Source organism: Aulonocara sp. 'chitande type north' Nkhata Bay, linkage group LG15 (genome assembly GCF_057382095.1).
Source record: "Aulonocara sp. 'chitande type north' Nkhata Bay isolate Kocher_YH1m ecotype deep benthic linkage group LG15, A_spYH_male_GT1.1, whole genome shotgun sequence".
In the NCBI taxonomy this organism is placed as follows: Eukaryota; Metazoa; Chordata; class Actinopteri; order Cichliformes; family Cichlidae; genus Aulonocara; species Aulonocara sp. 'chitande type north' Nkhata Bay.
In genome coordinates, this window is record NC_141358.1 from 26,334,735 (window position 1) to 26,347,923 (window position 13,189).

The following is a 13,189-nucleotide window of genomic DNA, read 5'->3' on the forward strand; positions in this document are numbered from 1 at the left end:
TTTCAAATGCTCTATTGAAAGATAACGTTTTGGTAGAAAGGTGCCCAGTCCTCAGCCTTGTTTCCTGTTAAGTAGGGCAGAGTGTGTAAAAGGACTGATTGGTGATGCAGAGGGCACAGCAGGGACTGAGTCTGACCCAGTTGAGCTGATGTAAGTGAGATGCACACGAAGAGGTATATCAACGCAGGAAAAGAGAGTCAGATCAAAACCAGGAGCCCACTGACTGACAGGCAGACGGACAGACGTGCGCTTCCTGTGACAGCTGAGGTGAAGCTTCTGGGAAACAGCTGTTAGGCCACATCTTCATAATGTGGCTGCAGCTTTAAAAAGCTCGTTTTGCTTCAAACAGGCAGAACGGGAAATGGGACGGTCATGGTCATCACTGTTTTCAAGGCATGCTTTGCTCTGTGTTGAACCTGTGTTTGCTCACCTTTACCAGCCTGTGGATGTACACGATGGCGTGTGTGGCTGAGCTCAAAATGATGGCAGGCGATCCGCCACCATCATCAAACCAGATTTTCCTCTTTTAAATTTGGCTGATTTTTCACCCACCTGTCATCTTTTTGTGAAAGTGAAATACTTCAGCGCTGCTGCTATTTTTATTCTGTCACTCTGAATCTCCCCCGGCGGGTCCAAACACTGACCCTTTTACTAGACTACTAGACCATACCTCCCAGGGACGGTCATTATCGTTCCTTGGGGGTGGCGGCGCTCTTTGTGCTGTTTCTGGTTATTAATTTGCCGAGCGCCGCTTCTGTCCATGGCACGTGAAAAACACTCTGCTGCTGCTCATATTAGACGATTAAATTGACTCACCTCTCCAGTCTGTTTTATTCTTTTTTTTTCTTTGGTTTTTTTTTGCCTCCTTGGTCTCTTTGCTGCGAGCTGCTCTGTGCAGTGCAAACAGCCTAAAAACAAAACCCTGTGAACACTAGATGAATGTTCTACCAGATGATCTCTTGGGGGAATTTGGACTGTGAGACACCAGCTTTGGCCCTGCATGTCCTCTGGATACCCCACAGGACCTAAAATATGGGCTAAGTCTGGTTTCAGCAGACAACCATTAAAGGGTAGTAAGATGTCAGATCCATAGTTTGAGAAAACAAAAAACATTTTTTTAATTGAAAATAGTTACAGAGAGACTTTATTTGGGATAAATAAAGTCTCTCTGATTCTGATTCTGATATTAATTCTGATATTAATCATGCAATATGTTTGTTGTTTTCTCGTGGTTGTTTATCAGCAGGTACAGCTGTGGGTGTGGTCTGCAGTTCAGGTGTGAGTCTGTATTTGGAGCCCAGTTACCTGTCAGTGTTGTGTGTGTCCTCTGGTCAAGTGCTTAATGGATTTTATACTGCTTATGTTGGGAACATGACTGACGGAGCAGATAAGCAGTTTAACTGTATCTGAAAGCAGCAACAGCAGCCTTTTATCACTCAAGTTGATGCGGAGAGATAAACATGACGGACAAGTCCGAGGAGGGTGAAGGTGAATAGCCCAAGCTGCCTGCACTCAGTGTGTGTTTGTGGTGTGAAAGGTGGCCCCGTCAGTGTGGATGTGTGCTGGACCAGTGACCCAGTCAGACCACTGGAGGTCAGCAGCACCATGTGTCTGGGCCTCAGAGGGAGAGAGAGGGAGGGGGCGGGTCGTACACTAACTTTAACAGGGAACGTATGTGTGTTTAAGGGATGGGGAGCAGTGGACTATGAGTGTGTTTCGTCACCATATTAGCAAGAAGATGTTTTTAAGAATAAGATGTGACGTGATGAGTGAAGCAAGGCTTAAAAGAATAGAAATAGGTTAATGCTCATGTATACTGATTATGGGAGCAATAACACTAGAGCTGGAATAACAGATGTCGGCCATGTCTGGAGTTGGGTGCATGTTTTTGGTAGCAGGAAAAAAGGAAATGGCAGAAGGAAGCTTTGAAATATGTAAAAAAACCAAAAAAACAACAACACTTGTCGGCCTTTATAGGGGTCTGCGAGGTCTACAATTAAACTGGTCGACTGCACTGAATCAGATCATTCAGAATCAGTGTACAGTTCCTGCCAGGCATGCTTGCAGGTTTTACCCTGATGTCACTCTTTGATTAGTGACATTATGAAGGCTTTGATACCTTGAGATGAGCATGTTAGCTGTCACTATGCTGGTATTTTGAAATGGATGGATCTGACTGAAACTGTACACCAAAAACCTGTCATGGACAACCATCCTTCTTGATCCTTTTTTTAAAAGTCAGTGTGACCTGAAACTAGCAACTGGGCCAGAAAAGTCATCTGAGTCACAGAGAAATGGACATAGAGACATTTCCACCCAACAAATATGGCTACCAGTTCTAAAGTTTAAAAATGACTCTATTGTATTGGTTATTGGCTTCAGTGATGAGAAACCCATACATGAGAAATGTGAACTGGTTGGAGATGCTTGGTTAAGTGACCTCAACAAAAGTGCGCTGCAAACTCTGCCAAACTGCCAGTAAGAGGAGTGAAAAACAGTTGAATTTAATAAAAGGACTGGCACAAGAGTCTTCCAGGACTCTATTCATTCCTGCAGGAAAACACAGCAACACCAGCCAAGTGGAAAACACTGGAAAAGAGCGAAAAAAAATTCCAGAGATGAGCAGCAGGTGGTGAAAAAGACTAAAGTTGCGACTCGATAACGCAGGATTTCATCACCTTTACTGCGCTGCAGACTGTGAATGAGACTCTCATCTGTTACCGTCAGAATCTGCTGAAGGCAAAACTTTGTGAAGAAACCCACATTTACAGCCCGTTGCTCGTGTTTCAGTCTTCGGCCTGGCTCTTGTTCTTTGGGCCAGCAGCTTGCCCGTTGTCTCTGACTCAGATTTACTGTGAGCTGAACTGATTTTACTCCAACTCCCTCTACAGGTAGGGCTGTTCGATATAACGATATATATCAGATGACGATATAAAAACATCTATCGTTTCATTTTACGCTATCGTTTGTTTCGTGGTGTCACAAAATAAACTGTTTACGGCAATATTTTTTCATCGTTTTGATGGTCACTGTAGTGGCTATATTAATTTTTTAAAGTTCTCTCTTTCTCTTATATTTAATATAACCACACTACAGACAGACAAGCACCTGTTTTTATGCGTTGTGGTTAGCAACAACGATGGTAACACCATCGTGTGTCTGCTTGTTTATGTTCCACATAAACCTTTCACAATAAAGCTCAAGATCCTGTTGAGACTTTTCAAAATAAACTGAATCACGTGTAAAAGCAGATTATTTACGGATGAGAAGTAAAAAAGAGCCGCCAATAAACCTTCGACTCAAACGTTAGAACAGGCTTTTCCCTGCAGCACGCCGTGTAATAAATACTCACAAAGAAAACAGCGGCCGTTACAACTTATGTCTAAAAATGTATCGTTTCATGCATCGGTTAAACACTCGACTCCAGCTACATGGCGCGCAGCTGGAAACGCTTCCCGCAAGACGAGCTGCCCGAGATTCACAGAATTTACAGAAAATGTTACATTTTTGTGATTTATATTGTTATCGGACGATAGAATTCTTATATCGGGATATGAGATTTTGGTCATATCGCACAGCCCTATCTACAGGGAAGATACTGAGGTAGAAATACTGCATTAATATTAACAGGGCAGCTGGTTTGAGACTGACTGTTGGACCAGTTGGTCAGGTGGGGAAAAACAGTGCATCGCACAAACACAGAGCTGATAAAAGACATATGAGGAAAAAATTATTTCATGTACTCTAAAAGGCACTCACATCAAAGTGGTTGCATCCATAATTTTCTGCATTAAAACGGTAACCTGCGTGTATTGTTGTCATGCAGCTGTAAAAACCAAAACCATTTTGTATCAGGCTGAAAACAAAGTTTGGAAATATGAACATGTCTATGGAGACTGCCTCACTTTTGAAGCATCAAGTGGCCATTAGAGGAACTGAAGCTCTTATCTGCCACATTGATGGCTTCAAGTTGCATTTTGGTCCTCGTATCAGTCATTCCTGTTAACAAGTGACAAAATCAGACTTTTAATTAGACTTTTATAAGTGTGCATCCCTGAAGTAAACACAATTTACTCCCCACCTCCGCTCACACTAAGGTGATAATGCTGCTTCTTCTTTTCTCTGACAGGTTCTTTTTCTCAATCACTGAAACAAATTGAAAACTGCTGCTAATTGGCTAACAGATGGTTGCAAATCTGGCATTCCAGGGGAAGGAATAAATGTTACAATAAATTGGAAATCTGACAGTTGTCTCCAACAGAAAGAGAGTGTGTGTGTGTGTGTGTGTGTGTGTGTGTGTGTGTGCGCGTGTCTGTGTTATTCAATTAATTGTACCAAAGTAAAGGTGTGCTTCTTCGAGGTGCTTTGAGGCGTTATGACTGGCAGTGCAGAGTATATTTTCAGCGAGCAAACATCTGAACATGCAGAACTTCACAAATAACTCATCAGGGAAGCCGTCCATCATGTGGGTCTGATGAGGCCAGGGCTCGCAGAGATTTATTTCCATCCTTTTTGTCTGACTGCTAGAGCGTTTACCATCATTCAGCCTAGAGCTGGGCGATAGAACGATAACGATATGTATCGCGATATAACTTTTACTCGATAGAGAAATTAAGCTATCGCGATAGACCTCGCCGCTCTTGTCCTCAAAAAAAAAAAAAAAAAAAAGGTCAGCCAATCCAAATTAAGTAGCGCAGAGCCGAACCAATCACAGCCGCAGCGTCACGTCGCGTGACTTGTTACGTACAGCACAAGTGCCAAGCCGCACGTGTGTTTGTTTGGGAAGCAGCCAGCGGGTAATGGAGCCAGCACGTAATGGAGGAAATGAGTGTGCCGACTAGAAAAATCAACCGAGCGTGACCGAAGAGAAAACAGATGATGGTTCCAATGCCGGAGAGATTGTCAAACGGAAGAGCCATAGAAGTTCCGTAGTGTGAAGGTATTTCGGCTATTTCAAGTCTGACAAAAATAGAGTAGCGTGCACTGTAAATGTGCCGAAAGCAAGTCTGGAAATACAATAAACTGGTGCATGCGTCACACTGTGCGCCACGTTATTGTTTCGGTGAAATGAATTTCTACAATACTGTTAATTCTACTCTCTGCAGTGTTTAAATGCTTACATATACACACAGTTACTGTCCCTCCACACATACGACTCGGTTCTGCTTCTATGCCCCAGCTTTGTTTACTTTTTCCCACCGAGGCTTCTAGACTTCTGATTGGCCAACATTTCTGCACGGTTAGGAATCTAGCGCCACCTGCTGCTTTGGCATGTTCATAGCAGCGTTTTCCTTCATTTCTGCCTTTATGTGTGGACGGGATTATTTTTTAAAACGAAAATGGAAAATCTCCGTTTTCAAAAATACCCGTGTACGTGTGGACGTAGCTTCAGTCTCTGACTGGAAGCGCTAATTCGTCATTCGGCTTTTGTCAGACTAAAGTAACTGTTAAAACTGTTTGAAAAGCTCAGCTATACAACAAGGAGAGATTGAGAATTTCCTTTTAGTTCTCAGTTTATTTGATATTGACAAAAGTTAGTCAGTTTTGTCTGTTCTTCTGTAAAACAAACTAAGATTTATTTTTAGAATTAATATTTTGTTTCTAAGTGGAATTGACAATTTAGTCTGTTTCGTTTGTCCTATTTTGAAACTTAAACGCTTTAGCGGCTGCCTTTTGTGTAGTTTGCAATATTTGCCTTTATTTATCTGAAAAAGTCTCATGTTCCTTAAGTACATCTACCCTGTTGAATTTATTATGGGAAATAAATATTTAAATAAAAACAAGCTGCTGATTATTTCACATTTTACTTGTGAGCAACGGCACATTTAAATCTTACAAATATAGTTATTTGGCTTATATCGTGATAGATATCGTTATCGCCTGAAATGAAAAAAACATATCGTGATATGAAAAAATCTCATATCGCCCAGCTCTAATTCAGCCTCAGCTCCACATCAGCAGGTCGATCTAAATTAGCCAGCTAATGCCAGGCAATATTTCACCTCACCTCCACCCCAGAACAGACCAATCAATGGAGGTTTGAGTCAACGCCATGATTTGTTTAGCTGTAATGAAGCCACATAATTCACCTGCAGCTCCCCCGGCCGACAGCACTTGGCAGCGTTACAAATGCCGTTTCACACTGATTGGACTGTCGACGTTATAAATGAGGAGAGGGTGAACACGGGTACCATCCCTCTGTCTGCGGGAGGGGAACACACTCCTCCTTTTATTTGTATGTAATATCCAAACATGCATGCAGCTTCTTTTTTTTTTTTACTTAAATTTTTTTTAATTCACTGTTTTATTCATTACTGCACTGATTGGCTGTGATTATTTGGCTTCCTCAGAATGATTGGATTCTGATAAACAGGACTTTGCTGAGTAACCTGATGGAAACTGGGACCATTACGTCTCACACTCAATCCTCCATCCTCTCCCCGCCGAGCTTTAAAACATTTAGAAAGAATAAGACCTACCATGTAATTAGTTTGGACTGCCTGGGAAGTGGGCACAGTGGCAGACTGTGCCAGTTCAGCCGTCGCTGCATCCACATGCTGGCTATAATTACACGATTTCAGAGTTTGCAGCTGAACGTGATGATTATCTCTTCAGCATGAAGGGAATGATACTAGTGTGGTGACAGTGGTCTAGATTTTCTTAATGACCCTTACTGTAGTACAAGACATGACCTCACTAGAGATTTATAACTTAGTCTTAGTTTCCAACTAAGTTCAAACAGAACAGTGTGTGACTGGTTCTGGCTCCCACCAGCTTTCCCTAAAGTTTTAACAAATGAAGCCATCTGGCGAAATGGAAAGTTCTGAGGAAAATTACCGTTGACATCCGAGACAGAATTCATTGTGAGGTGTGATTCTCCTGGCTGATGTAACCTGATTCAAGCTTACCTCTGTGAATTACACACTGTCACTATATTGTCCTGAGTGGATAAGGTCAGCTAAATCATTCCAGTGCTGATCTGATAAAGCGATGTGACCGTATTCACATCACTTCGTCAGCTAACGTTACCAAACCATCACCGGATTCATCCACGCAGCCAAGTTAAAGCTAGCTAGCCAACTCTACTGCTTGGTAACATTATTTGTGCATGTAAATGTGGCTTCTTCTCCACACATAGAAGTTAGTCATGGAGTGCTGGGATCAACTGCATTTACATTATACATGCTTCCTTGAGGCAGTATTGTTCAAAAGCTCATTGCTATGCAGATGGTCTATCTGTGAAGCCAGTTAAACTGCAGCCTTGTCTCTAAAGAATAAAATCCTGGATGTTGTAATTTTCTTGTCTCACATTTAGATAAAACTGAGGGTGTTATACAGTAAGTCTTGAGCTACACCCTTCTTTACATTTTGCAGGAAAATGGGTAATGGGTGGCATTTTTCATATGCAGTGATTTACTGCACACTGTGTGGTGTGCCAAGTTTTCAGCTTGTTGGTGCAAAAATTAAATTTTATGCTGTCAAACTATGTTATCTTTGGCATTTTTCATAAGGTTGAATGAAGAAATGGGAACAACAATGGAGGTTACGCCGAGCTGCTTTTAATACCAAAACCAAAGAAATGCTGTGAGAACAGCAGAACAGATATGACAGAGTTTCTTGTTCTTAATGATCTGTTCCCGTCGTGCTCGGTTTCTGTGTTCGCTGTTGCAGTCACGCTTTACAGCATGTTGTGCTGGAATGAACCTCCAGAATCTGTGGCAGTGTGTTCACTCTGTGGGCCTCGATTGTCTTCTGGTCACACTGAACGAACAAACACACACACACACACACACACACACACACACACACACACACACACACACACACACACACACACACACACAGCGACTCAGCTATTCTCCATAATGAAGTCCTTGTCATTCATATGACACAGAGACTGCTCTGGCCCACGTTCACATTGGCACAGAATGTCAAAAATTGCATTGAGGCGGTGGCGGCGTCCTGCCAGCACCATTACGGGAGGGTTAATTATTCACTGCTAAATATATTTTCTTACAACAGTCACTGTCACGCCAAGAGATAAACGAGGAAATTGGGGAAACTGCTGTGTTGACAGAGCAGAGTTTAGTGTCTGTACACGTGAAATCTCTGCTGTAGAAGCCTCTGCAGAAAACTTGGGCAGCACATCACAGGTCTACCTGATGTGGCTCACATCGTACTGACTGGTGTTGACGTGCTCAGTTATGTGCTGTGCAACCCAATGAATGCACTGTCATAACAAATCAGCAGTAAACCATCCCGTCAGGCACCGATGGCCGAGAGGCTCACTGTTCCATCCCGAAGATGCTCTCTGACCACAGTCCCTGCATCCAGCTCACCTCCACACACACAGAGAGGCAAATTAGACCGATATCAGAGTCCTCAGAGACATAGAAGTCAGAAAGCTGCACTGCTGCCAGTCACGAGCTGAACTTTCTGGAAATGCAGCTTCTTGCTTTTTCACTGCATTTGTTCAGTGTTTCGTCTAACACCTTCAGTGCACATCCTTTCTCACAAACTTTTTCCTCTGCGTGAGCTGGCAGCAGCAGCCCTTCCACTGAAGCTTATCACCTCTGAAAAACAAACGCCGGAGCTAAAAGCATTTTTTGGACCCTACTTACTTTTGGGAGTGCCAGCAGAGAGGGAAGCTCGTCAGAGACCCTATAATCGCAGGAAACAAAAGCCTGACAGGTTTTAACACTTGAAGCCATCGTCTCCTCAGAGGATGTGTCCCAGCTGGCGTGCTTTCAGGCTTTTGCAGCTTTTTGCAGACCGGAGGGGCATCGAAGGTTTAACTTGCGATGCCTGGTTTAAAATGTCTGGTAGCTGATGTGGATGATTTATTTCCTGTGAGATGAATGCAGGTCACTGAGATCAGTTAAAGTCCTCCTGTGTGCTGATATCTGTGCAGCTGAAGTCTACACTGCTGGTTTAAAGATGGAATTAAATATAATTTAATGTAATTTATCAAATTCAGATGTTTTGTTTAATTCTGAGTGTTTTTCATTTTAAAACAAACTACTATTTATGTGTTGCAGTGACACTGGTAGCTGCTGTCCTTTACTGGGCTGCAGAGAGCTGTTGATGCTTACATGTAGTTTTCAGGGTGAGAAGAATAAACTGAACAAAATACAAATTAATGAAAAACGATTCCTATGCAGAAACAAACTGCACCTTCACTCACCACAAGGGGGCTCCAGCACTGGTTGTGTGTGTGTGTGTCTGCAGTCTAACTGTGTTGGGTTGTGTTGTACAGCGCGATGACACAAAGCCTTCCTTTGTCAGTCTGCTGGAGGACCCGCTGTCTGTGTGGCTTGCTGCTCTCTTGTTCATGCGTACATGCGTACATGCGTGTCACACTGGTGCCGCTCTTTGGAAACACTGAGTGCTTCTGGCCTTGGCGGCTGGACAGAGGCTCCCCGCCATTCTGCTGCTGTGAAATGGGCCATTGTTCTGCTGATGCTGCGCAGGGCTGTGACTCAAACATGAGGTGGAAACGGATTACTCAAATATATGCAGAGTACAACACGATGTTTATGGTTTCCTGGTAACTCGACAGGCCCGACCGTCCACGCTGGAATACTGCTTAATATTCAGGCTTTCTCTCTCCGCTGCAGCAGACGCTCTGAGCACAGCCTGTGCATGTTTCAGATAACGTACAATAAGTGTAGAGTAATTGTGGGAGCAATATCAATAGGTGGAATTTTATTTAGTTATGTTTTAATGTTTATTAACGTTTCCAGCTCATGTCATGTCGGCCGTGTCTGACCAACAAACTATAACCCGGAGATTTTCAAATTAAAGGCATAAAACAAAACAGACAAGTTGCAACCTTTGAGTTTTGTTCAATTAATGAACTAAATTATAAACATAATTATAATTAGTTACTCAGATTTCTTACCGTGCACCATTCCACATGCTTTCAGCTCTATATTCTTCTACTAGAGTAGCTCTGCATGATTTACAATTTACAGTAATCTTTATTTATGTGATGCTGCATTACTGCAGTCACTCTGAAGCAAGCAGTTTGGGCTCCTCCACCTTTATGCCAGCTGTCTTCTGATTGGCTGCCCCTCACAGACAGAAGGTTTTAACAGCAGGTGGGTGGGGCTGCGATGCCCTACAACCTGAGCACGTGGCTCACAGAGATTACTTATTATTTGAAACGTTGGTGATTTTTAATAAAACCGTCAATTTCTAGAACACGACAAGGTTCCACGTTCCAAAATGAGGTCCACGTTCAAAAGAGAGAATTTCAGCAAAGGGTAAAATCCGCGCTGATCTCATCGCTCTGTGCTGCACGCCGCACTCCGCCTCCACACAAACAGCACAATCTGCTGAGGTAATCCTCGCAGAGAAGGAACTCTGAGGCCACTTCACCCTGCGCTGATAGTGCAGCGCTGAGTCTGCTCACTGTGCCTGTGTACACACACACACACACACACACACACACACACACACACACACACACACACACAGAGCTGTGGATTAGAGATGATTTGAGGAATGTCTGCGTGCCTGTCAGCACAGGTGGAGGTTTTTACTCCAACACACCTGTGATTGTGTGAGAGTGAGCAGAGTGTGAAAAGCCTTTCTGCTGCCGGTTTAGGACGACTGTGAGGTGTTTATCCTGCAGACACAGCGTCTGTATTTCCTGCTGATGGAGGAGGAAGCCGTGTGCGCTTCAAAGTGTCTCTCATTTTAGTTAAAGACAATCATTTTTAACATGGGTCGAGACAGCAGCTGTGTGCACGCACAGCGATCACACACAGTGCACCATCCATCTGGTTAACAAACCCCGGGCTGATTCACACAGAGATGAGTCTGCAGTGCAGTTCAGCCCAGAATCTACAGGAAGGCATCAGCATGGTTCCATAAAACGTTTACACACACAAACTCTCTAACGGGGTGTAAAGTCATGGTTTGTGTAGCCACGAGGCAAACCGAAGCACAGTGACGGACTTCAGGTGTACGAGCCACACCCCTGAACTGAAACCTGGATACCCACACAACAAACAGCTGAATTCTGTCTCTGTGTGTGTGTGTGTGTGTGTGTGTGTGTGTGTGTGTGTGTGTGTGTGTGTGTATTGTTGATGGGGAGCTCTTTTCAGTTTTTGAAAATGTGTTGTGTGACAGCTGTGCACATCATTCTCAGTCTGCTTTCTGAGGTTTGTGTTGTGAGCATAGACTGTGTGAGCAAGTGTCTCTTCATTGTTTGTGAAGTCTTGTTGGGCAATCTTTTAAATACAGTCTGTGGTGTTGAACGTGGAGTTCAGGTTGTATCACTCCTTGTGAATGTTTTGTGTATTTTTCTGGCTCAAATAACATTGGATTTAATGTCCCTATACCAGCAGATACATTCAGTAAATGCATATCTGTCATATTCATAACAGTTTTTGAACACTGAGTAAAGAGCTGCAGGTACATCACAGAAACACGAGCCCTCCCTGACCTCCGTTACAGTAATATGAAAACACTTTATCATACCAGCACCTTTTTTCTGACTAGCTTTATAATTTTTGGAAAATAATTCCAGTCCAAGTTCTCTAAGAGTTTTTCTGGAGATCATCCCTGCAGGCCCGGTGCTGCTGCTCAGGTGTGAGGTTACATCATGTTAGAGAAGAATAGAAATAATTGACAGGTGAGGGATCATGAGTGTGTCCACACAGGCCTGCTTCGTCTCAGGTGGAAATCTTTCCCTCCTCCTCCTGGAAGAGAAGAAAACATCTTCAGCAGCTCTTGTGTGAAACTTTAATGAAGAGGACTCTGTGTCGAGTCTTGTGTGAGCGAAGCTGTGGAAGAACAGACTTGTTTAATTTTTTTATCTCCTCCCCGTGCTCTCCCGCAGGTCGACTCTACGCCATGCAGACGGGCATGAAGCTGGACAGCAAAACACCCGAGTGCCGAAAGTTCCTGGTCAAACTCATGGACCAGCTGGAGACGGTGAGTTGGATTCCCTTTAGTCCTGTTCCTCCTTCAGTGCGGACCCTTTTTCCTGTTTAGTTCTCTCTTGCTGATTGTGTCACGTTGAATAATGAGTAAATGAAGCGCATTAGCTTAATCATCTCAAACCAGGAGCTTCAGTATTTCAGGAGCTTGCTGACTGCATCTAAATGAGAAAGATTAATTTGGGTCTGTTCGCTGGGTCTGATTTTCATTCCTGCTTTTGACTTCAAGTGATTAAGAGAACAAAAACACGCAGATGAGATGGTCATTGCATTTGTTTCATAAACATGCTCTTGATTTTTCTGGACTCCCTCTCCCTCTGTGGAGAGGACACACGGGCTTGGGGGTCCCTGGTTTCTGTGCAGGCCTCGAGGCCATGCAGGCTGCAGCTCATACTTTCATTGGGATTATTTATTTATTTATTTTATACTGAAGTTTAAGCTTTGCATCGAGAAAATCTGCCAGATTAAATCAGCCCGGTTTATTTTTATTTATCTGTAAGAAACCGAGGCTCATAGAGGACGTCTGAGGAGCTTTTGTCTGCCCCTGCTGTACAGCTCAGGTTTAGTAAATTAATAAGAGATATGAATAGAAGTATCTCGAGGGTTGATAAGAATCTTGTTGGATTTCATATACATCAGATTTTATGTGACGTGTTACGTGAAGAACAATGACCTCCTGCTGAGCTGCACGGTCCAGCCGACAGCCTCGTTACTCCTGCTCCGAGCCTGTGACGCTGGCTGCACCGCTGCCTGTACACCGCCTCTACCTCAGCAGCACACGGCTGAATGGCTCTTTTCTTAGAAAACACACACACGTCAGGTATTACTATGTTGTGGGGACATCTAATTGACATAATGCTTTCCCTAGCCCCGTACCCTAACCATGAAAAAAGAATGCCTAAACCTAACCCTCATCCTAAACCTAACATAACCATAACCTAACTCTAACCCTGACACTAAAACCACATTATGAGTCTCAAAAATGCCTTCAAACCAGGATTTTGGTCCCCAGAAGTATAGTAAACTTTAAATCTTTGGTCCCCACAAAGATATGAATACACACACACACACAACGCAGCCCTCTAAAAGGCTTGACATTTACCTGTTGGTTATCAGAGGCTGCACTCACTGCATAAGGTCCTCTCAGAGCTTTGAGGTTTCTCTCCTCGGAGAGGTTAAAATACTGCTGGGGTCCCAGTGACCCCAGCGGGCCCCCTACAGGTCACATGCACTGCTGGGCA

General features: G+C 43.5%; 1 protein-coding gene across 3 annotated transcripts in view; it reads left to right on the forward strand.

Moving 5' to 3' along the window:
* The window catches only part of vta1 (vesicle (multivesicular body) trafficking 1), a 59,157-nt gene that overhangs the window by 3,425 nt on the left and 42,543 nt on the right, over window positions 1-13,189 (forward strand). For all 3 annotated transcript variants that reach the window (XM_086265237.1, XM_086265238.1, XM_086265239.1), the window contains exon 2: window positions 11,849-11,943. In XM_086265237.1, the coding sequence (XP_086121363.1) occupies window positions 11,849-11,943 (95 nt within the window). The remainder of the gene's footprint in view (window positions 1-11,848; window positions 11,944-13,189) is intronic.